We start from the raw sequence: 26,240 nt of genomic DNA on the forward strand, positions 1-26,240 counted from the left end.
AAGAAATTGACCATACTTTCCTTATCAATTCGTTTAAATAAAAGACTTTTTTAAAAATATTTTAATTTTAATATTCCGCGTAATATGTCTAGAAACACATTAAAAAGCATTTCGATATATTTGACATAACTTTAATTTAAGATTACAAAATCTTTAAAAAAAATATTTTCTTAAATTTCGTGTCAAATCAAACTAGATCATTCTTTTTTAAGAAGAGGGAGTATATGAAATAACTTCTCATATTAATTCATATTCTTAGACAATTTTATCTCCAGAAATAATGGAGAGCTTTAGTGTAACTCCTGAAGTTGGTGCTATGTGATAAGGAAATAACGAGTGCAAGCAGTAAAATCTATTGCAGTTTGATCCTTTGCCAAATCCTGGGCATTGCAGAAGCTTAGTGGATTGTGCTGCCTTTTCTTAATCACTGGAAATACAAATAAGCTTTGTTAGAATCTACTTAATTTACAATGCCACCAGTTATAGCTCCCTTTCTCTTGATCTTTGAATCACAAATTACAAAATACTCAACTATTCTGATAACATTCCCACTTTTGGTCAACTAACTTGTTAAAAGAGAATAAACGAGAATTCTGCAATGAATTTTCAATAAAAAGAACTTCATGGATAGACATCTTTTACTGTGGCACACATTACACAGCAGCAAGACACATTCCACAAACTGACTAGGCCTTCTTCTCACTAAAGTATTTTAATCATGGACAAGCAAAGAGAGGTTGCTCCTTGTTCAAGAAAATACACTGACCAGAAGATTTGAACTGATAGCTAGATGAATAAAAAACTAGATTTGAACTGATAGCTAGATGAATAAAAAACTACTCCTTCGACTGCAACAATGGATATCATTGTTCTTTCCATATCCTACCAGTAACTCTAAGCTTCAATTCTTTCCGGTCTCCACCAGAAAAAAAGAGCGACATATTACGTTGAATGATGAGGCCATCAAAACTGTCTCGAACCTTACGATGACTGTCCCTGATGCTTCTTGGTACCCCTTGCCAAATCAGCTTCCTTCCATTGCCTCCAACTTCAAGACTGTAGCTGAAGTTCTTTGCCGTTTCATCATCACCCATGAACCGTAAAAATGCAATATAAACGGGTGCCACTCCAAGTTGAAATGCTTCAAAGTGTAAACAGAAGTACTGACCAAAGCAACTGAAAACCTGGAGAAAATTTACAAGAGAACAATTTTTATTAAGTAATCAGACATAAATACAAAAGGTACAGGATCACAATTTAAGCAATAATATCTGCTAAAACACCACCACTGATAGATTCTCCACACAGTGAGCAAGGAAAGCCCCTAAAATGGGTGCATCATAACACATAACCAGATAAGTATAGAACAATCCAACAAGCTAGGCATTATTCTCTTTCATTCTCTTCGTCACAAATGATCCACTTGCCCAAAAATGACTTGGACCAACAGGGAAATCCCAATTCATTAGGTCATTTGCTGGATAGACAGGTGCGGAGAGAAAAAATGTTGAAAGCTTCTAAGTAGTAAGCCCACCCTGAGATAACTGTTCTCCTATTCCGACTTCCAATTACTATTGCACCTAGTTGTCCCAGGTAGAGAGATCTCTGCACCCCAAAAAGGCATCCCCCGCTCAAGATGGAGGTTATTCCAGTTTTTCCTGGCTAAGGTTCTCCCAAAAAGAGCAAATTTCACAAAACGGTTCCTAAACTGGTTTCAAATTACTGTCCCTTGCTGGAAATAAGATGCCAAGTATTTGATCCTCCAAATGCTAAAAGCTCCCCAAAACAACAGCAATTTTGCAATGGGCAGCCAAATTACAAACAAAATATGTCAGTGCCTCATGACAAAAGGTGAAGATATTCCATTTCTGCAGCCAAATGCCTTTACCACTGAGATTAAGAGTATTCAGTCATAAGATTTAGGGTTTTCAGCTTATATAATCATTCAAAATCATTAACTAGAACAACAAACCAGAAGAAAAAGAAAAGAAACCCCAAGCTGTCTCCACTTCCATATAATGCGACCCATAAGCACCAAACAATTCTGGCAATTTTTCACCAGAATTTTATTTTTTTTTTGAAACTGGTTCTTTGAAAAATTAGTGAATCATATAAGGAACACAAGACCCTCACACAACATATGTTATGAACTCTATGGGGGCATAAACAATTGGATAAAAGATCATGTCATTATAGATATAATTTGCTATGCAACTTTAACACAAAAACAAGAACTATCAACAGACATATATCAGTTTCATTTGATTTATGAACCAATATGCTCATTCCTGTGCAAAATCTTGGTACTGCTGTTGGTATTTTTATTATCTCATGGATAAGAGTATATTGTCCTGAGTCATTTTATCCAAAAAGAAAATCATCTCATGGATAAGAGTAGATTCTGAGTCATTTTTATCCAGCTTTGTTTGAGCACATGAGAAATCAACTATTATTCCTCAATCCAACAAGAACTTAAAGTACCTAAAAGCTAAAACCTTTAAAGCGCTATCAATACATCAAACTTAATACAAACTTCCAAGACCAGATGAAAGTGTCCACATCTTCCAATTTAGAACTCAATATAGTAAAGGCAAGTGGAGTTTGGATCAGTGATATCAAAGGCGCACTTAGGCCCTAAAGCGAGGCACAAAACGTGTTGAGTGCTTCCCCTCGCTTTAGGTGCGCTTCACTGTCGTCATCAAGTTTTTAAGAAATACTATGTCTTGCCAATGAGTCTCTTCTGAAGAGGCAACACTAAACAATTGATATTTCACTTTATCGTAATTGTTTTTCAATTTCTTTGTTCCTATATTTGTCATTCATGCTTATAATCATTAGTCTTGGACTAAACATAAATATTTATATTTTTTTCTCCCTTTGCACCTTTTTCATTGAAGCCCACGCTTTTATTTACGCTTTACGCTTTAAGCCCCAACAGACCTTAGAGCTTTTTTGCTCTTTTCGCTTTTCATAACACTGGTTTGGATTTCTTATTGTTCATGTTAAGCAAAAACTAGGGACATCAAATAGAACCCTACAGCCTCTAAACTGAAAAAACTATAAAGCGAAAAAGCCTAGAATTGATGTGCCCATGCTTCATAGTGAAGAAATCATAATATTAACATTCTCCAATACACAAATCTAGAACACATTATGAATTTTGTTTGTTAGAGATGCCTCCTAATTTCAGTTAGACCACAAACTAATCTGCACCGGATGGAAGAAGAGCAACAATACTTACTGTGAGCATCCATGTAGCATTTTCCACTTCATGGGGATTTGATTTCACATAACGATGGTTGAAAGTACTGCCCACATGCATATCAACTTTATGATCGTCTTTCAAATGCGCAACTAAATATGGTATGTCGCCAATGACAGTGCACTCTGACCCTGCATAAGGGCAATTATAGGGTCTGAAAGAGCATTGGGACTCATGCTTTAGCTTGCTGTAGTAAGGAATGATGCCGATACATCCAAAGCTCTGATATTTACATGGGAGTTCGAGAGATGCAGCAACCTTCTCCAACGCAAGACATCGAATGTTACCAAGTTCATGCCGACATGTTGGGCAGCGATTATGTACCCTTGGTTTGCAAGAAGAACACAGAGTATGACCGTTGGAGCACTGCAATAAGGGCGAAGAGCCAGATGAACTAATTACTGCATTCGCAAGAACAAGAGACAACGATAACAACAGTAGGGAGCATCTTCTATTTTAGAAAAACTATGCGAGAGAATAAAGGATATACATCCAGTAATAGTTAGTAAGTGTGGATCAGTACTCCCTCTGTTCAATTTTAAATGTAACTACTGGGAATCAAACAACGTCACTTCCACAATGACTATTTTAAATATGTTCTAAATATATTTGACAACATAAATATAATTTTAAGTAACTTTATACAATTACAAATACATAAATTTCTTCAAAAAACTAATAAATCAACAAGAAGTCAGTCTCGAACAAGTTGGGATCGACTATATGTGTATCCAATTTAAATTCCCTCCAGGCCAGCATTGTACAAATTAAAAATAACTCAACGTCGAAAAATCATACCACCCTTGTAATCCGCAGCCCACCATTCTTTTGAAGATGGAGGAGTATTTGTTTCACTAATGTCTTTAAAAGATAAATTAGAGAAACAGGAACATGTCAATTAACTTCATCCTACACTATTCTAAATAATAACCTGACGAAACTCTTCCTTTTTCCTCTAATTTCTTCTTTTTTCTATTTGATTACATAAAGATTGAAAATACTGTCTCTAAGAAGAAGAGCATAGGAAGACATTAAGTATTTTTTGGTAGGCAACACTAAACAAAGGCTGGTAATGGGCATCCGTCACCATTTATCAGCAAAAATTCAGATAATCACACCTGATGAATGGGCGGATACATGGCATTTAAGCATACTGGACATTCCAATAATTCACGAACACTGCTGGAAACAGTCACATTAGATTTTGATGTTTGTTGAACAGGATCATTCATATGTTCGCCAATGTCCGTGCAGTCTTCATTTTGTGGAGGAATAACGACCTCGGGTTGACATTGCAAATCATCAAAATAAGGATTTACAGTTGCCATTCCTTTCATAAAATTGTTAATTCCTGCATGTGCCAAGTACTCCATCAAATATGATTATATACCTCAACAGTTGCGGAAAAATTAAGCATGTAAAAGTTGATAATTCGGTACATCTTAAAACTTTTTAGTAACACCATCTACGAGATGCCAAATACCTCAGCTACCGGAGAGTATTTCCATTTTCAGCAGACAGGACCTAGAATAATGAATTTTTATACATAATCATGGTGTCCTGCCAGCTTATGCGCACTTTGACTAATTCCACGTAATACCTGCTACGGTGCTACCTCTCACCAGCACAAATATCGAGTAACTCTATCTACCAAGCCTTGGACAAGACAAAGGGAAAAAATCACCTACTATTTTTTTTGCATCAGCTGAGATTTGAACACGAGAACTTATGGTTCTCAATCCTCTTCATTGACCACTAGGTCACACTCTTCGGTGCCCAAAATAATTTAATAGACATTAAGCTACTTACACACAGCAAAACAATATTTAACTAATCACAGGGAAATGAGTAATGACAACCCACTAAAAAACAAGTTCTCCAAGATATCACGCTACATGACATATTAAGTAACACTGCGTCCCTGTCTACTTTAGACAAAGAAGTGCCCCAACATGTATTATTGACATGGCAGTGAGAGTGCTGGTGAGAAGATATATCTCGAACACTAACCGAGTTTCCGTGGTTTATGGACATGAGGAGGAAGTGAACACCATGTCAAAGAAATCTGTCGAAAACAAAACCTTTCCAACTTCCAAGTGATTTTCCAGGCAATTCATTCTTCCACTCTACTTGTCTTGCTATTGCTTTCTATGATCACATTGTCTTTTTCATATTGGGGTGAGAAAATTGGGCATATTTTTAGAGAACAAGGAGATGTACTTAATTCTCCAAAAATTTCCTAGACGATCTAAACATCAAAATTGCTTCCAAGTCCCAAACACAACATTGAGCATCCAAGCATAAACATTTTAAAGATTTTCCACGCCTTTCAATAATAATATTAATAATTCAATCTACTTCACCTGAGGTAGAGGTATGGTCTGCGTACACTCTACCCTACCCAGACCCCACTATGTGGGAATACACTGGGTATGTTGTTGTTGTTGTTGAATCTACAGTTATGATCATGCATGCAGTGACTTGCACGCATGTGCACCCATGAATTCCTACTTACAATTTCCTAATTCAAAAGGTCTGAATTCATTTACACTAGGACATTCTTCTATGATATCTGCCGTCTGAATCACATAATTTTCAGATAATGGTGGTATACGTGCAGCTTGCCACACCTCAACTTGTATCTTTGACCAGTACATGTACCAAGAAACTCTGCTTACCAAGGTTTGGAAAGACGGAAGGAAATAACCTTTTTTATTTATTTATTTATTTAGCCTCAGCTTGATTTAGAACCATGGTCTTTGATAATCCATTATAGCCTCATTGACCATTAATCTACACTCCCAGTTACCCAAAGAATCAGATAATAGAATTCTCTTAGTCCAGCAAGATACAAAATGTTGTTCTTTAACAGTGGGATTTTCTCTTAGAGCTCATGGCTTCAACTAACAGGACAAGAAAAAGAGATTAAAAAAACAATTTTACGAGCAAAGGCAATCAAATATTTACAGTTGAGTTACCAACTTTGTATACACCAACCAACGGCAGGTAATACTCCATTAAATTAACTAGGTCTACTTATCTTCATCTGCTGATGTTCAGAATAATTTCATTTCTGAAAGCACAATTTAGATTTTTAATAAGCCAAATTGGGCAACAATCCACGGGGACACATTCAATACAGAAATATGATCATCTCTAAACAACACAAGATTAGAATCAATTAAACCAGACATTCTCAATTATAACCAATAATAATAGCTGAACTACATATACAAGAAATCAAAACAATTACTGAAAATCGTATACTAAATTCTCTCACACACCCAAGAGTGTGACCTTATGGTCAATGAAGTCGGTTGAAAACCACGAGGGCTCAAATTTCAAATTCCAACAGAAACAAAAACACTAGGTGAATTCTTCCAATGTATCGTAGCCTTAATGGACACAGTTATTTGGTGGTTTCAGTTGCTGGTGGGAGGGGCAGTTATCCCGTGAAATTAGCTGAATTGCACGCAAGCTGACCCAAACACCACGTTATCTAAAACAAAACAAAAAAATCTATTGCTAAACACACACATGCATTCGGTAGTAAAATGACACCTCAAATTCGCAATTATTTTGAAAATGGAAAATGAAATATGCATACCTAGGTTTTATTCAAGGCGAGACGGATCTAGAATTTGAAAAAGAAAAAAAAAAAAACTCATCATAAATAGGTTAAACCCTAGAGGAGAGAAGAGTTGCCATTAATTTGAACCTTATTCAAAATTCAAAATAGGTGAGAGAGGAAGGGAGCGTGTGGGGGAAGAGAGAGAATTCTCGAGAAAGTACAAGAAGAGAAACTTGGGAAAATGGAAAAAATATAGGGACCCGCACGCGTTTGGAAATAGGAAGCCAAACAGGGTTCAAAGAAATATCCCAGTCGGCGCCAAATGAGGGATTTGGTTCACGAGAAAGAGACATTGCCCCTAGATTGGAGAGTTATTTTTGATAAATACTTATTCAGTTTTAATATGCATATACCTTAAAAAATAATAATAATAAGGATTGTTTTATTATATTATCTTTTAAATATAATAATTTTTTAAAAAATAAATAATATATTATATTTAATATCATGGATCAAATGAATAAAGATAAAATTATCTATTAATTTTATAAACTGGATAAATATTATTGAACATCCTAAAAAAAAATAGATAAATAAAAATAGACGAAATGAGTAATTATTATACACCAACTCAAATTAATTCAAACCTAAATAATTTAATAAACTAGACATATAAATTAATTAATTTTGGTTAAGTAGGCATTTGATCATGAAAATTTTAAAAAAATAAAATTAGAGTTGAAGTTGTATTTGACCATGAATATAAAATGAAGTTATTTTCTTACTTATTTTCATTTTTTAAAATGCAACTTCAAGTTACATTAAAAAATTTTATGGCCAAATATCATTTTTGAAAAAAGTGGGAAAAAAAAATCTTATGACAAATGGGGGCTAGGTGATACTTGTCTAGTATACTAAGTAAACGTTTGCTTATGAGAATTTTTAAAAAACAAATTCAAAAAGGTATTTCCTCTTAGTGAAAAAACAGTATTTGAATATAAAAAATATTTTATTTTGGTGAAAATTATTTTTGAAAAAATGAAAAATAGTAAACTTGTTTGCTTTTTTACTCCAATTTCTCTCACATAATTTCAAAAATAACTTCAATTTATATTTATGGTCAAACACAACACAAATCCCAACTCCTACTCCAATTTTGAAAAATTATTATTTTCATGATCAAACGAAATATTAACATGATTATTCAACTTTATTTGTTTAATTTAACAAAATTTAAAATAATTAATATTTTATATTGATTTTATTCTAATTAGATAAGTACTATTTATTTCACAATACTTTTTTTTTTTTTTGACAACAAGCAACTTTACTGTAGGAATGCATGAAAGGTTTTAAACAGTTAAAAGGATGCATAGCATCATTTACAAATCAATTAGGAAAAGAGGAAGTTAAATTTATCTAATAATGAAATAGAAACTTGGACGACTTATAACAAATAAGGATGATATATAATGTGTAGTAAAATTATTTTTTTATTTATTACTTTTTTAAAAAAAAAAAATATGTTAAATTAAACATGTACAAGTATAAAGGACGAACAAAAATAGAACACAACTAATAAAATAGGTTTATCCCGTGAGGTCGGTTCAACCCAACTCTCTAATTAAGATGGGTTGAACTAAATTTTTTTCAAACCATTTAGGAATAAGGTTTATAAGTCCAGCTTCATTTGGTCTGTCGGCCTCAGAGGTCTGAGCCGTCGGTCTCAAAGTCCAGTCCGTGAACTGAGAGATTAAAAATAATTATTAAATATTGTTAAATTGATTATTTGTTTGTTAGGAATTAGAATTTTGTCAATTTTTTTAACTGGCTACATCTTTTTTTTTTATCCATCCCTTGATTAATACTAAATTTTTGAAAGTTCTTAGTATATGTTTGAAATGTCTGGTAAACTGCTTTTAACTGTGAATTTAAAAAAATTGCTTTTACGTGTGATGATTAATACTTGTTGCCTTTGTTTAATGCAATATTTCATTCTTTAAATTTAGGCTCTTTTCTGTTAGAATCTTACTGCTTTTATGTAGACACTTTGTGTATATCCGTATTTATCATCTTAACTATATTAAAACTTTTCCATAAAATTTATAGCTAATCATCATTCTCAACTTATTACAGTAATGTCATGAGCTAATTATAACTAAAAGTACTAGTAAGATGTTTATTGGGATAACTACATATTTAGCAAATAAAATTCCAAATTACCCTATTTAGCCTAAGTGATAATTAATTACAATTCATAGTTCCCCTTGCCTATTAAATATTCATAATTACGATTCATAGTCTCTCTCGTGTATTTTCACTCTTTTTTCTATTTTCTATTATTCATTTTTTTCCTTTTTCAATTTTTTTCTTTTTATTTTTTTGTTGTTTTCTCTTTCTTTTTTCTTTCTTTTTTGTGTTTTTTTTCATTTTCTTTTTTTCCTTTTCATTTTTCTCCTCATTTTTTTTTTCATTTTTTTCTCTATTTTCTATTACTGTCCTTTTTATTGTATTCTTTCTCCTTTCTTTTCTCTCATTTTTTCTCCATATTTTTTCTCCTTCTTTTCATTTGTGCGAACTAGCAAACACAAATGCAATTGCGAACTATAAAATACAAATGCGAATTATACATACAAATACAAGTGCAAACTATAAAATACAAATACAAATGCGAACTATAACATGCAAATACAAGTGCGAGCTATTATTTGTATTTTTTAATTATTGAAAAGGAAAGATTGATTTTCTTTCTGCGAATACTTATTTGTATTTATTTGTACGAGTTGTATTTATTAATACAAATAAATTCAATTCAAATTTTTATACAAATACAATATATACAACTACATATTGTATTTGTATTTGTAAAATTATTTTTTTCATTTGTTTGTAATTATATTTGTATCAAATGATATTTGTTTATTTACAAATATGAATGATAATTTTGATATACAAATACAAAACGGTACATTTGTATCAAATGATACATTACATATTTATATATTTTAGAATCAGGAAAACACAATTAATGCATTTACTTTTTTGTATACAAATACAAATGATAAATTATACATAGTCGCGGCTAAATACAATATGCAATCAGCTTACAAATACAAATACAAAATATTTATTTAAAAATAAAAAGATATTGACGAAAATAGAATACAAATACAAGTATAATCCAAATATAATCTAAATATACAAACACAATAAAACCATAATATAAATATAATTTAATATAATATGTAGTCAATTATAAAATATAAATACAAAATAGTTCTTTAAAATACAAGTGTGAGTTATATAAAACAGAAATGATGGTACAAACTAACAATACAAATACAAGTGAGGACTATAAAATACAAATGTAAATATAAATGCGAATTATAAAATATAAATACAAGTGCGAACTTTAAAATACAAATACAGTTGTATCAATGAATATAAAAATATAAATAACGGCGTGACTACAAATATAATAAATAATTATGTTATTTATGTTATCATGCATGACTTGTGCTCGACTAGTCATATTTTTTAAAAATATTAAAAATATAAAATAAAATAAAAAATGATAAAAAATAAGTACAAAAAAGAAAAAAAAATTAAACAAGAAAGGAAAAGAAGAAAGAGAAATAGAAGTTAGAGATTAAAGAGAGAGAAAAAAAGAAAAAATGAGAAAAAATAGAAAAAAGAAGAAAAAATGGGGGAAAACATGAAACAGAAAAAATATAAAAAATAATGGCAATGTTTTGGGCGAGAATAAATATGTAGTGTATTTATGTTTTTTTTATGAATACAAATCACTGAGTAAAAGTGAATACAATGACTATAAATGGTAATCATGTAAAATATGGCTATGGAAAAGGAGTTTTATAACAAAGTGCTACTATTTCTGAAATATTCCCATGTTTATAATATGCTAAAAAACAGTAGGAGATACTTTAAAGTAAAAACATAAAAAGTTAGTGATTATCCGGTACTTACATTATTTTTGTTTATTAAAAATTACACAAATACACAACTTATGTTTTCAATGTTACAAAAAATCTCAACTCACTAAACATATTACAAAAATTTCAACATATACACAGAATGCCATGTAGATGTCGGCTATGTTATGTATATTAATAGGGAGAGAGAGTAGAGTAATAAAAAAGTGAAAGAGAGTGTAATTACTTCCAAAAGAGTTGGTATTTATGTTATTTATACTTGTGTATCATGTTTCGAGTTACTTTTTTTTTTTTTTGAAGGGCCAACACGTCTCAATTCGTGGTCCGCTTAAGTCTGAATTGGACTGCTATTTTAAAGGCCCTTTAGTTAAAAAGGCTAGCCTGTCCTAACCCACTTAATTCTCTAGCCCGCTAGGTTTGGACTGGATCTGTCCATTTTGATAGTTCTAAAATAGGACTTCAAATATACACACATATGGTACTTTAGGGGGTGTTTGATCATGAAAAAAAAATTATTTTTTTTGAAAAAATTATTTCAGTTTAGTGAAAATTCTAGTGTTTGATCATAAGAATTTTCAGAAAAAGTGAAAACTATGGTACATTTAGGGGGTGTTTGATCATGAAAAAATTTTGAGAAAAAGTGAAAACAAGTGAAACTTATTTTCACTTTCACTTTTACCATAAAAAGTCAAACGCAACTTCGATTTATATTCATGGTCAAATACAACTTCAAACTCCAACTTCAACTCTAACTTTAATTTCAACTCCAAAAAAAATTAATTTTCATGGACGAACACCTACTTAGTCACTTGTTGATTTGTGGTGTTCTTCTTAGGAATTTTCTTAGAAATCTTAAAGATATGTTGTTGCCATTGCTATCAGGTTCCATGATACAATAACTGTGAATCATCATAGATTTTTTTCATTTTAAAAACAGTTGGCTCTTGTTAATTTGACACTCTCTTTAAGAAAATATTTATTAAGGATTTATTTTATAAAATTAATCTTATTAATTATGCGTTAAAATATAAATTTGTGTATATATACTTTGTTTAGTCATATAATGATAAAGGTGATATTGGACAAACAAAATAAAATTCTCTTTATTTCATAAAAGAAACAACTAAATTGGAACAAGTATTTATTTTTATTTTTTAAAAAAGGCCAATTATTTTGAACTGAGGGAGTATCAATTTCCTACATTAATTATTTAGTTGGAAAATAAGATATTTCGGATAAAAAATAATTATATTTTACTTAAATTACGAAATTAATTATCCTATCATGAAAATGGATAAGGGTGGGATGAGTTATTCCATACGTTTTATTAGGATAAAAAATGAAGGATAAGTCCATCTTAAAATTAATTTCAAAATTAATTATTTTTTTCGTTTCATTTTACTTGACCTCTTTTGACGTGACACACTCACTAAGAATTCATAAATTATAAGTGTATTTTACAAAATTAATCTTATTAATGATGTCTTGAAATGCTAAATCTAACCATCACTATTTTCTTTAGTTATTTAATATTGAGAATAATATGAAAAAGAAGTAATAATAAAACATTTTTGATTTGCAAAAACAAACAACTAATTTAAAACAAACATATTTAAAAAGAAACCAAATAAAATGAAACTGATGAATCCTATCTCTTGTAGCAAACAAGCCTTTAACAACCACCACCAACCTCCACGTTCCCAAATACACCTTTCATTTCATATTACAAAGCCTCCATACTAAAACTATTTATTTAAATATATAAAATTAATTGAAAAAAATTGTAAATTTTTCTTTATATTTGTGTTGAATAACTATATAAATTAATAGTGGTTAATTTTAAAATATTATTAATAAAATTAATTTAATAAAATACACTTCTAATTAAAATGATCTTACGAGGTTTTCTAAGTAAGCTTGAGCCAAGAGTGACTATCAATTACGTGCTACTAATCACAACTATATTTATATGGATAACTACATAACTTAGTAAATATTGACTCCTAATTACTTTATTTAGCCTAAGTTTCAATTAATTACAATTCATAGCCCCTTTTGTCTATTAATTATTCCTAATTATAATTTATAGTTTCTCTCATGTATTTTCTCAATTTTCTATTACTCTCCTTTTTTTTTTCCCTTTTTAATTTTTTCTTCTTTTTTTTTTTTTACTCTCCTTCTTCTTTTTTTTTGGTTTTTTTCTCCTTTTTTTTTTCCTTTTCACTTTTCTTCTTCTTTTCATTTGTGCGAACTAGTCAAAACAAATACAAGTGCGAACTATAAAATACAAATATGAATTATAACATACAAATACAGGTGCGAACTATAAAAAATAAATACAAATGCGAACTATAACATGCAGATATAAGTGTGAACTATCAGTTGTATTTTTTAATTATTGAAAAGAAATGATTGATTTTCTTACTACGAATACTTGTTTGTGTTTATTGATAAAGTTATATTTATTGATACAGATAAATACAATTCAATTTTTTATGCAAATACAATATATATAAATACATATTGTATTTGTATTTGTAAAATCATTTGTTTGTAATTGTATTTGTACCAAGTGATATTTGTTTATTTACAAATACGAGTGATAATTTTGACATACAAATACAAAATGGTACAATTGTATCAAATGATACATTACATATTTATATATTTTAGAATCAAGAAAATACAATTAATGCATTTACTTGTTTGTATATAAATACAAATGATAAATTGTACATAATCACGGCTAAATACAATATGCAATCAACTTAATTACAAATACAAATACAAAATAATTTTTTAAAAATAAAAAGGCATCGACGAAAATAGAATACAAATACAAATATAATCTAAATATACAAACACAATAAAATCACAATACAAATATAATCCAATATAATATACAGTCAATTATAGAATAAAAATACAAAACAGTTCTTTAAAATACAAGTGCGAATTATATAAAATATAAATGATGATGCGGACTAACAAATATAAATACAAGTGCAAACTATAAAATATAAATATAAATGTGAACTACAAAATACAAATACAAGTGCGAATTTTAAAATATAAATACAAATACAGTTGTATCAATGAATACAAAAATATAAATGACAGTGTGACTACAAATACGATAACAATTGTGGTATTTACGTTATCATCCATGACTTGTGCTAGAGTAGTCATATTTTTCAAAAATACAAAAAATCTAAAATAGAACTAAAAAAATGATAAAGAAAATAAGTACAAAAAGAAAAAAAGAAAGAGAAATAGAAGTAAGAGATAGAAAATAAAAAAAGAAGAAAAAACGAGGAAAACACGAAAAAGAAAAAATATTTAAAAAAAAAGAAAAAAATGATAGTGTTTTTGACGAGACTAAATATGTAGTGTATTTATATTTTATATGAATACAAACCACTGAGTAAAAGTGAATACAGTGGTTGTGAATTGAATACAATGGCTAAATGGTACGGTATTTTTATTTTATATGAATACAGACTATTGATAAAATCGAATACAACGGCTATAAATGGTAATTATGTAAAATATGGCTATGAAAGGTGATTTTTTCAGCAAAGTATAACTATTTTTGAAAGAACCCATGTTTATATACTGCCTCAATTAAGATTTATTTGTTATTATTTTTCTACCCTGATTTTTATTTTTACTAATCATTTTGACAAATTAAGAATTTTTCTTTTTCATGTTCTACTCTTAGTATTAACTTATCATCCAAATTATTTTTCGGTATTTATTACTAAACATCAACTAATAGATGTAATATGATAAAGTCACTATATCAGTCATTATTTTTGAATTGATATGTCTAAGTCAAAATATGGCAAATAAATCTGAACGGAGGAAGTATAATCTTCACCACCAGTCAACATTCATTAGGCACAACTACACATTACATGGTGAAAGTAATGAACTTAACTATTGAGTTAACCTTAACATCAAATGATGCTTGTCTGAGAAAACCAACAGAGAGAGGGTTAACAATCTTCTCCATCAAAATTGCCACAGTAAAATATATCGAAGAGGAAAAACTCTAAACAAAAGCACCATAAGACTGGATTTTTATCCCAAACATCTACTCCTGCACGAGTGACTATCGCACCTAACCTTTGAATTGAAAGTGCTTCTCTTTCTTGTTCCTTATCTGGTTCCTGTTAATGGATTGGAAGCAAGCTAACATTTAACTTAATGTGTTGCTCTAGCATTTTGAATGAGGTCTTTTGCTCCATCTTTAGATGATTTAACAGTCTTTCTTTTTCTTTCAACAGATTACCCAGACCAAAGGCAAGCAATGAGAAAAAAGGACATACATCAACTCTAACATGCATTAAGACTAAGAAAACCAAGAATTACATAATATTTTTACAATTTTTTTAATAATTGTGATGTCTGGACTAGTTTGAGCATATTTCGATTAATTTATGAGATATCTATCACCTCTCACTGGTGACATGTATTAGATAACTCAATCCAGCAAAATTGGAATAGATAGGAAGAAATCACTAACCACCCTGTGAGCAAGAAAGAGCCAGAGCACAACTTCACCAAAGTACCCCCCTCCCTCCACTTCATTTCATTTTACTTTTTCCGTTGCTAAAATATTTGGATTAATTTTTCAATTTATGAAATCAAGAAAAGTTAATCATTTTCTTTCAATACTACCACAGTCTTTTAATTATTACATAAAGTACTAGTAATTAAATTTAATATTTCAAAACATAATTAATAAATTTAACCTCCAATCAACATTTTCTTAAGTAGAATGTTAAGTTAATATGGACCAAGTAAAATAAAACGTAGGTAGTAATTCTCAACCACATCTATATCAACACACTTTTTAACAAAAGAAAATGGTAAATTTACATCATTTGTGAGACGACAAGGGGATATATCCCCTACCTAAAGAAAATCTCCTATTTTTTTTTAACAAAGAGTATATCCATTCTAAACCGCAAAGTTAAGGATACATTTTTCCCCTTTTCTAATATTTATCGGTATAATATATGAATTCTTTTATAATAATATTTTTTATAAAAAAAAATTAAGAAACTATTATAAATATATTTGTATTATAGTGAATATCTACGTGTATGCTTGTTAGGGAAAAAGTTAGAAACGGTAACTTTAGACCAAGTCAGTTTTTCTCTACAAATAATTTTTTTTCCCTTCATTATAATTATGAAAAATAAAGTAGAGAAGAACAAGAGTAGATAGAGTAATTCTTATTTCTCTTGAGGGATTCTCTTAGGGTCTTTTACAATGAAGGAAACCTTTTTATTTATAGGAGAAATTACTCCTAGTTTCTTTCTAAAAGATAGATATTTCATATCTTAATAGATATCAAATAGATCTTGATAAACCTTATTTATATTTTTGATAAACATTCACTATAATTTAAATACATTTATAATACTCCTCCTTGAATGTCTAAGTGATAGATAATGTGACTCGGTAAAATCTTACTAGAAAAAGTTCGGTGAAAAAAAATTAGTGAAGAAAAAAGAGTACACATCTCCAATAATACGCATTTTAGCTGCCTCATTAAAAACCTTACAAGAAAAATCCAGTGAGACAAAATCTCTTAAAGGAAAAAGAGTACAACTCATATTAACTCCCCCTAATGAGAACATCCTTGAACCTTTGCATACCGATCTTGTGCACCGTCATCTTAAAAGTTGCAGTTGGAAAAGAATTGGTGAATAAATCAGCCATATTGTCACTCGGACAAATATGTTGCACATTAATATCACTATTATTTTTGAGCTCATGTGTATAGAAAAGTTTTGGCGAAGTGTGCTTCGTTCAGTCTACTTTTATGAATCCTCCATTAAACTATGTTATGCATATTGTATTATCTCTATATAAAATTATGGGTATATTATCACATTTCAAACCACATTTTTTTTAATGTGATGTATCATGGACCTCAACCATACACATTATCGGCTTGCTTCATGACTAACTATGGTTCGATGAAGTGGCTAGATAGACAGTTTTGTATATCTCCAAGATATGACAGTAATCCCACATGTGAACACATTGTATGTTTGAGATCGAAATTTATCCAGGTTAAGTAAATACTCAACACCAGCACAATCAACAAGATCGAAACAAGATGTGTTCTTTCATGTAACTTGATAAATATTTCTACGTCAGCATGCTTAAATAAACGTAGAATTCAAATCCTCGTAATCTTTTACAATATTGCGGCAATATTGTATCAAAGATATTGATGATATATCATTCTATATCGATTCATAATGCGACATAACATTTTGATATCTTATCACTTCATTATTTTCGGGTACCTGAACCTCTCATAACATTTCACGAAGTGTTATGTGTAGGTTCTTCATGAGAACAATGCCTGCTTATTATAATCATTTGATCCTTATCATCATTTAAGAATTATTGAATTTGGAACCGATTGATCTACCGTGTTTTATGCATGTAGTAGATTTTGTTCTTCAGAGACATTCAATTTGGAGCATTTACAGTTTAAATATGAGATACTTTCGATATTTGACTTGAATTATCTTTTGAATGGGGATCTGATGGTAATTCCTAACATATTTCATAGCTGCTTATAATCTTCCCCCTTATGTTAGAAAAACTAACATCTTCTATCTTCTTTGTGCATCATGGTATATTTATTAATCGTATACCACACATTAAAAAATTTTAGATGGAATATTTGGTTCCTAACCTTGAGCCAATTGAGAGGGAGAAATTAATTATAATTTTTGGTCTAATGCGAACAAGTGTTGTTGTATGCAATATATCATAATTCAGACCAACGCATGAAACTCTATTCTCATTAACGATGATTTAACTATTTATCGAAGGCATTTAATGCCAAACCATCCTTATCAAGATGAATATCTTGATTACACAATCTAAAAATTATGTTTTTAACTCAATTTTATTGAGCAGACAATTTTATGAATGTATATACATGTGATCATCTTATATTGATGCTTCTTAACAGGTCACATGACGAGTGAATGAGTCCATATTCACCTTTTATACTTTTCAGAATTTAGGGGATCCAGCCCCAACATTAGTTGGTCCAACCAACTTATTATGAGAACAAGTAACATTAAAAGTTCATGAAGAATTTTTGAATTCTTCAATATATGTTTAATACTTAAATGAACATCTTTGGAATGTCGCAATTGTTTATGTCAACTTATGAACTTTTATTCTAGTAAACTCCAAATTTCAAAAGTGAGTTGTGATACCATCACAATCAAGTGCATGTTTATATTGATAAACTTAACTAAATATTGATGGAACTGTGGTGGTAACAATCAAAATTCTCATTTCCCAAGAATGAAATATAATCGTGTCTTAAATCTATCAGATTATGATAGCTTATATCCTCTTTCAAAATATTTCAAGAGAAAATCGAGGCATACATGTGATTGCAGAGATTTTTTTCTCAAGCATAATAAGCATGTGAAAATATCATCAGTTTTGATGATTATTATCATATTGTTATCCATGCTTATATTCATACATTCAATAACTTGTTTTCTTCAGACATGTTATGCAATGCTACTACATTCACTTTATAGAATAGAGCATATTCAATGAAATAAATTTCATGTCTTTTCACCCAAAACACATTATCTTGCCTTAGCCATCATTATATCATCTATATGGTGCATTGAGATTTAAACTCAACGTCTTATCCATATAAAGACGTTTTAGACAATAAATTAATGGGAGTTGAACCCAACATCTTATCACTATGGTGCATCAGGACTATAACCCAATGTCTTGCCTTTTTAATGTCACGAAATTCAGTCAATAAAACATAAAGCAAATATATATTCACAAACCAAATTTTTAATAGCGAAATATATATATATATATATATATATATATAGTAAATTCCGGTGGTTGTAGAATTATTATGGACTCTACTAAAGTTCTCTAAAGTAAATTGAGATGTAGAAAATCATAACCACGATGAGATCTTTACTCTTTAGTATTAACCAAAGTACTCGAATTATGTGATGATTTTATCTTCTTCACGGGAAATTCCTGCTAATCAAATTCTCCAAATACCACTGAATTCAAGTTACCAAGATTAGGGGTGGGTATGGTACGGTACGGTACGGTATTTTAAAATTTGGTATGGTAACTTCGATTTTCGGTATCTAAAAGAACAATACCATTACCATACCAAATTAGCTCGGTATGGTTCGACATTTTTAAATTCGGTTTCAGCATTTTATCCTATGGTAATTTGGTAACCATACTTTATTTGATTTCGACTTACATATATTCATATAAAAAAACTATAACTTTAAACTTTAAAAACGTCTCAATCATATAAGACTAACAATTACCTTTGTTAATCAATTACACAAAAAGAACATTTCAATCACGATTGAGTAGTCCAAGATGCAAACTCTAAACAATATTACCTAAACTTAAGCATAGTACTACTAAATAATAAACTTCCCAAAAAATTTATTTCTAAATAAAAATTACTTTTATGTTCAATTGACTAATGGATGATATATAAATATATTTAATAATTTTAAATATAATATACATGAGTTTTATATATTATTAAAAAACTTCGGTGTGGTATACAATATCTTGACATTTATTGCATAAATATCAAATACCGTATCAAATACCAAAATAATTTAAAACTCTTACCAAACACCATACCAAATATCATAACATCCATACTCTTAGTTTCTATTTCTATTAAATTACTCTTAATTTCTTTCTAAAAGATAGATATTTCATATTCTAATAGATTTCAAATAGATCTTATCTACATTCACTATAATGTAAATATCTATCTTAAATGTTATAATTTATAACAATTATAATTTATCCCATATTTTCAAATCTTAAATGTTCTGAGGTAAAATGAAATTCAATAGTTGACTTTTGAAGTAGTATACAAAAAATAAAGCGTAGTCAACTTTTGTTTTCTCGAATTTTGGCAGGAAAAAATTGATCGAAGTTAAATTTTATTTAAACTTTTCTTTTGAATCAAATCGATTTGAGTCCACTCAATTTTTTCGATTCGCTGTAAAGTTGATTAATTTTGTTATATTTTAATTAGTAGCTTTTGGCAGTGGCCGATGGCCATTAATTTTTTAATACGTTGATTTAATTGGTGCTTTAGCAAACGGAAGAGACAACATACTGAGGGGCCGTTTGGTACCACATTAATAGGGGTTTAATTTTAGGATATTTCATCTTAATCTCATTTAACTTAAATTATTATATCTGACATTTTAAATAAAATAAATTAATTTAAAAATTATAATTTCATGATAATTTAATTTTCATATCAAACAAATGATAAGTATATTTAGGAATTATTTGATACATCGAATAAGAAAAATAATTTTAAGATAAAATTTGAAATTAACTTTATCTCATTTTTGATATAAGGTATTATTTAATGATTTCAAAACTATTTTATTTCACTAATTATACTAAAATGATAGAATTATTATTCCTATAAAGAATAATATAAAATAATTCTATAGGTATCTATCTTTACTTATTAGATTCATTGTACTAAACCATTCCTCAAAGGATTAAATTAAATCTACAGCAATATTTTTGATTAAAAACTAGGAAAATATAATACTCGCTCTGTTTTAAAATAATTTATTCTTTTTTCAAGAATAAATTATCTTAATTATTTTTTATAAAATTAATGGATACTATCTTTATCATCAAATAATTAAAAAATTATATATATATTTAAATGTATGTTTTTAAAACATAACTAATAAAATTAATTTAATAAAAGAAATGTGAGAAGCCTTTTGACGGACAGTGGACAAGTTGAAATCAAAATGTGAAGAGCCACCAACTGTGCCTTTTGCTAAAACCCCCAAATTGATTCCATTAAACCCACTTATAAAAACCTTTGTTTATTTTCCTTTGCTCTTTTGAGAGTTGCCCAATTTTAATTCCAAAGCTTCATTGGATCTGATCATGGCCCATTCAGCTATTTCTCAGGTCAATCCTCTTTATTTTCTCTCTCTCTTTTTGTTTTGATCATTAGTTAAAATTTATTATTATATCATATCGTAAAATTCATTGGCATGTAACAAAGAAAATAAGATTCATTTGGTGTGGTCGATTTGTATTTCGTTTTTTCCTGTATTTGTTTATTATTCCCTCAGTCCCATTTTACTCGTCCCAAATTGGATGACACAGCTATTGAAAAAAATAATAAATAACATGACTAGTTTACAAAAATTTGTTAAGTAAAAAAGAATAAGTAAAATGGGACACCAGTTACTTGTCTACTGTTGATTTGTCACACATTTTAAGAACATCAATAGGTTTAATGCTTTTGAAAAATGCATTGTATTATGGATAGTATTTAATAATAAGAGTAAAATGGACGCAAAATGGTAAATTAGCCGATTTTTTTTTCAAAACAAGTATATTGAACATTTATTTTTAGTATACCAAACAGTAAAGATAGAAGGAGGGAGTATTTGATAATCCACATTTTTCGCACTGTCTTGTTATGTGTTACTTGAGCTTTTGAAAGAACATCTCTATGTCCACGAGGTAGTAGTAAGGTGTATGTATACTCTACCTCCCCTAAACCTCATTTGTGGGAATACATGGGGTATATTGTTGTATTATTATAATAGTTCTACATTGTACCTTGTTTTTCTTTATAATATTGCAAGTTTGTTTTTCAGATTTATTGATGGATGTTATGTAATAGTGAAAAACCATACAGACTATCTATGCCGTCTGGTTAGAAAAAAACGAGAAAGTCTATGAGAAGAAAACCAGAGATTATGAAGTCATTGCTAGGGAGATAGCATATATATGTAATTTACGGGCAAGTATTTTTGCATGGCTTGATTTTCTAGCTAGTGTCTTGCTGGTTTAGGTGAATGTATGTCTAGCTAAGTTTGATGTAGTTACTGATATGAGATAGCTAGAGTGTATACTCGCTATGGTTTTGTATTGACGACACTTTGGTGATTAATAAACTGCTAATTACCAAAAAAATAAAAATAATGCAGTACAATACAATGCAATTCGATACATTATGAAACAATATGTAACAACCATCCAAACATGCTGTTAAAGTTTTCGCATTTCTGAATGCAGGTCTCAGTTGCTGCTCCTCTTCAAACAGAGTCCTCTTTTCGGAGATCTACCATTAAGGTCCTTAACAAAATGTTCTCTGATTGATATCACTTTCATGTTCTGATACTTGAATGTGGAAATTTTAACTTGTTTTTTTAAAAAATATCGTTGTACTGATTCGATGTTGAGTTTGCTACTTGGTTGATTGTTTGTCTTTATTTTTTATTACTTTTAAAAAAAAGATTGTAGCTTTTCTTTCTGGAAAGTTTTGAGTTGCTTTCTTGAGGGACAAAATGCATTACATCAAAAGGTTCTTTTGATTGAATTTTGTTCATCAGACAGATTAATGAAAGAAGCACCGTGGTGGTTCTTAGAAGTATGAAGTATCCATGCAGAATTATATATAACAATAGAAGGGCAAAAACAGTAGAGAAAAATGAAACTAGAACGATTAAGGTACAAAAAACATGTGATATCATAATAACTTTGAAACTTCTGCAGTTAACACTAGATACAAAGCGAAAGGGAGAAAGAGAAACAAATTAGGAACATTGTGCACTTTTGGAGTTTGATTTATCAGATGGTCACTCAAGTAATAGTTATTATTTTAGAAAGTCACTTTCTTTGTTGAAGAAATTGGAATCAAGAAAGACAAATTTCTTAGATGATAACTATTAGTTGAGTGACCATATGAGAAATCCATCATACATATTCTTGTTTCCACTTTCTGATGATATTCCTTGTCAAGTTGTCCAAGAGTTTGTTGTTGTATGAAGTAACGTGTTTGCTCTATGAATCACATTGTTAGAAGCGATTTGACTCGAGTAATAGGCACCATTCGGTATTTATTGGCATCTAATCCTCAAAGGATATTTATTTCATTGGCTAACAGGCTACAAATGTAACATTTACTGATAAAACATGGATCTCTATGCTTCATGTTAATCTACAAGCCTCAAGATCCAGAAGTCAACAAATTGTTTGTATGTCAGTGAAACCGGCAAGTAAAGACAAAGTTTTAGTATCGCCTTTATCACTTGAAGATGCAAAAGAACCGCCATTGAATATCTACAAGCCCAGGGAACCATACACGGCGAAGATTGTCTCTATTGAGAGGATTGTAGGCCCAAAAGCTCCTGGGGAGACTTGTCACATTGTCATTGATCATGGCGGCAATCTTCCTTACTGGGAAGGACAAAGTTATGGTGTCATTCCTCCTGTAAGTTATGACTTCAAAGATTTTTTTTTCCATCATCTTCATTATAATTCTGAGAGTTATGTCCTTTCCCTTGTTCGAGTCTTTTGAAAGTAACTTGTGCCTTGCAGTTACTAGAGGGGTGTATGTCGCAAATACGTTGAATTTTCTACTGTTTGCTTGCCTGTCCTTTGTTGTTGACTACTTTTTTACTTGTTTGATGGCTGTAGAGAAATAAAAGATAGCATGCACAGTAGGCTCAAATGGATACTTTAAACTACTGTAAAACTTGTGCTGTTTCTTTTTATCCGTTGTTGGTATAATGATCCCAATAGATGGAGGTCCCGATATGCATAGTGGGGTGTCCAGTTAAAAAACTCTGGCTTGCTGTAAGCAATAATCACTGTATGCTAACCCTGCATTATAAGGTTAGCTGGCTGATAAATTTAAGATGTAGCTTCTACATTTCCAGATTTGACCTGGACTTTAGTTTCCCTCATTGTTAAAATAGAAATTTAATGTCACAATGCGTTTGACCTTATACCTCTGGTATAACAAACTTGATTTGTTCCTCATGACAAACTTGTAGTATCTCTACATAAAGCAATCTTCCAAGCTCATATTCAATACGTTTCAGGGGGAGAATCCAAAGAAACCAGGTAGTCCCCACAATGTTCGTCTATATTCAATTGCATCAACTAGGTACGGGGACTCCTTTGATGGGAAAACTGCCAGCTTGTGTGTCAGACGTGCTGTCTACTACGATCCTGAAACAGGAAAAGAAGACCCGTCCAAAAACGGTGTTTGCAGCAATTTCCTATGTGATTCCAAGCCAGGTGACAAGGTACAGATTACAGGTAAGTTACTAGTAATGCTTTATAGATATTACCAAACGAAATTATCGCATTCTGAATTTCTTAAAACCTTACATATCAGTGCTACAGTTCTGCCTGTCTTGCTCTATCCATTGCATAAATTTGCATGTCTCTTCCTATTGCTACGTCATCTTTTATCACATCAGTTGCTTTGGCTTAAAGTGTTTTTTTTTTGAAAGAAAATTCTCGTGGGACAATAAACTGTTAAACAAGGCTATAAACTAGAAACTTTAGTGGTTTGTAGAAGTTGATTTACATTAGTCCATCCCTCCTTATTAAAAAAGAATTTATAGCGTCTGTATTTTCTTATGTTAAAAGTGATTTTCTTTGTTTTTGTAATGAAACTGGATTTTCCTGAGGCATGACATTTTCTGAAAATGGAGCATGTTGAAAATGTAACATTCAGGTTAGCTAACCTTTTGTTTTTAATTAGTTGCCACTAGAACGTCTATACTCAATGTTTTTTTTTCTGTTAGTACCGCTTTTTTATTGACAGTTTGTCACTTAACAGTTCTGATTATTCTTCGCAACAGAATGAAGCTATTCTAATTTTAAATTTCGGGTTGCGTATTTAGGTGTAGGACTGAAGCTCTCCTTTCTCTCTCACTAATTGTTCTTTGAATACTTTGGAGCAGGTCCTTCTGGTAAGATAATGCTTCTGCCCGAAGATAATCCTAATGCCACCCACATCATGATTGGAACTGGAACTGGTGTGGCTCCCTTTAGAGGATACCTTCGTCGTATGTTCATGGAATCTGTTCCCACTTTCAAGTTCAATGGCCTCGCTTGGCTCTTCCTTGGGGTGGCAAATAGGGATAGCCTCCTTTATGACGAAGAGTTCACCAGCTATCTCCATGAATACCCAGATAATTTCAGGTATGATCGCGCCCTCAGCCGAGAGCATAAGAACAAGAAAGGGGGAAAGATGTATGTTCAGGATAAGATTGAGGAATACAGCGACGAGATCTTCAAACTTCTGGATGAAGGGGCGCACATATATTTCTGTGGGTTGAAGGGAATGATGCCCGGAATTCAGGATACCTTGAAGAGGGTCGCGGAAGAAAGAGGTGAGAGCTGGGAACAGAAGCTCTCAAAACTCAAAAAGAACAAGCAATGGCATGTTGAAGTCTATTGATTAGGAAATGCAGATTCTTGGCGCTTGGTGTAGTGCATTTATTTGTCATTGTTGCCAACAGAAACTTTATTTGCACTTTAAATGCTGTTGTACTGCCAGTCTTCAACATAGAAGTTCGCTGCTCAGTGGCACTCAGAGAATAAATGTGGGTAATTAGAATCTTGCACTCTTTATCTTTATTTTTCAAATGCCTATAATAGGGCATTCTGAGATAAAAACTGTCCTCTTTAATGATGGGGAATATGCTTATTGTTTATGTTCATTTCAGCAAATACTATTAGTTGTTCCTTGAATCTCGATTATCATATTGTGTTGTTGTAGTTTTTATTCTGTTACTATTTGTTGTTTTGTTATTATCCTTTGTTTGTTGTACTTCCATCAATTACAACTTTTTTGAACTGCTTTTCTTTGAGCCGGGGTCTATCAGGGTAAGGTCTCTGTACGCTCTGCCCTCCTCGGGCCTTCACTTTGTGAGATTACACTGTGTGTGTTTTTCATTTCAGTAAATGCTATTGTTGATTTATCATGGTTGACTAGAGAAGTGACAAAAGTTATGCAACATCTTACCAGCCTATGTTGCACTGTTAGGGGTCGTTTGTTAGAGTGTACAAGAATAATGTAAAATATGATGTATTAGCAATGCTTGTGTTAGTTGTGTTTGCATTAGTTATGCTTGTATTTTTATTTTATGCAGTGTTTGGTTTGATGTATTAAAAATAATATGAATTACATAATCGTTTAAAAAAATATTTTTTTTACAAAAATACCGTCTCTCTCTCTCTATATATATGAGAAAGAATGTGGAAAGTTTTTTGAGGGATAATTATGTCTTTGATCATGCTAATGCTTGCATTAGATCCATTGCATTACTAATGCCATGGATTTTGAGGTATTAGTAATACACATCTCAATACACAATCGAGTGTATAACTAAAAATTTATCAAATAAGGTACTAGTAATACACAAAATTAATGCATGTATTTTTTTTTAATACATTCTACCAAATGACCCCTTAGTCATAAAATATGGATGGATTGGTTTAGCGTCCAGCTAAGATGCCTTTTAGCGATTGGAATTTGCTATGGTACATAAATTTAAGAATATTGCTAAATCTTTAG

General features: G+C 30.5%; 2 protein-coding genes across 13 annotated transcripts; one reads left to right on the forward strand and one right to left on the reverse strand.

The window, feature by feature from the left end:
* Nucleotides 1–591: 591 nt before the first annotated feature.
* LOC107859035 (E3 ubiquitin-protein ligase DIS1) lies at nt 592–7,197 on the reverse strand. Of its 12 annotated transcripts, none has more exons than XM_016703898.2 (4): nt 6,870–7,197; nt 4,381–4,613; nt 3,242–3,628; nt 592–1,184 (listed from the first exon to the last, which is right to left on the reverse strand). In XM_016703898.2, the coding sequence occupies exons 2-4, from the start codon at nt 4,597–4,599 to the stop codon at nt 864–866; spliced, it is 927 nt and encodes a 308-aa protein (XP_016559384.1). In that variant the 5' UTR covers nt 4,600–4,613; nt 6,870–7,197; the 3' UTR covers nt 592–863. The 12 variants fall into 12 exon arrangements, with proteins under 12 accessions (XP_016559384.1, XP_016559390.1, XP_047262615.1 ...); XM_016703904.2 differs by having other exon boundaries at nt 3,242–3,663; nt 6,870–7,189; XM_047406659.1 differs by having other exon boundaries at nt 3,242–3,663; nt 6,547–7,111.
* A 13,165-nt stretch (nt 7,198–20,362) lies between these two features.
* On the forward strand, nt 20,363–25,414 carry LOC107859036 (ferredoxin--NADP reductase, root-type isozyme, chloroplastic). The gene is made up of 5 exons (XM_016703905.2): nt 20,363–20,815; nt 21,938–21,994; nt 22,809–23,135; nt 23,749–23,968; nt 24,622–25,414. The coding sequence occupies exons 1-5, from the start codon at nt 20,792–20,794 to the stop codon at nt 25,119–25,121; spliced, it is 1,128 nt and encodes a 375-aa protein (XP_016559391.1). The 5' UTR covers nt 20,363–20,791; the 3' UTR covers nt 25,122–25,414.
* Nucleotides 25,415–26,240: the final 826 nt, after the last annotated feature.

Source organism: Capsicum annuum, chromosome 2, assembly GCF_002878395.1.
Source record: "Capsicum annuum cultivar UCD-10X-F1 chromosome 2, UCD10Xv1.1, whole genome shotgun sequence".
Classification (NCBI taxonomy): domain Eukaryota; kingdom Viridiplantae; phylum Streptophyta; class Magnoliopsida; order Solanales; family Solanaceae; genus Capsicum; species Capsicum annuum.

What these genes read in the sequence shown, in the direction of transcription:
- LOC107859036 (XM_016703905.2), top strand. Translation starts at nt 20,792, where the DNA reads ATGGCCCATTCAGCTATTTCTCAG. An exon ending in CCCATTCAGCTATTTCTCAG is followed by an intron (nt 20,816 to 21,937) that starts GTCAATCCTCTT and finishes TTCTGAATGCAG; the next exon opens with GTCTCAGTTGCTGCTCCTCT. An exon ending in TTCGGAGATCTACCATTAAG is followed by an intron (nt 21,995 to 22,808) that starts GTCCTTAACAAA and finishes ATTGGCTAACAG; the next exon opens with GCTACAAATGTAACATTTAC.
- LOC107859035 (XM_016703897.2), bottom strand. Translation starts at nt 4,635, where the DNA reads ATGGAGTACTTGGCACATGCAGGAATTAACAATTTTATGAAAGGAATG. An exon ending in TGTATCCGCCCATTCATCAG is followed by an intron (nt 3,629 to 4,380) that starts GTGTGATTATCT and finishes CCCTTATTGCAG; the next exon opens with TGCTCCAACGGTCATACTCT. An exon ending in ATGCTACATGGATGCTCACA is followed by an intron (nt 1,185 to 3,241) that starts GTAAGTATTGTT and finishes AATTTTCTCCAG; the next exon opens with GTTTTCAGTTGCTTTGGTCA.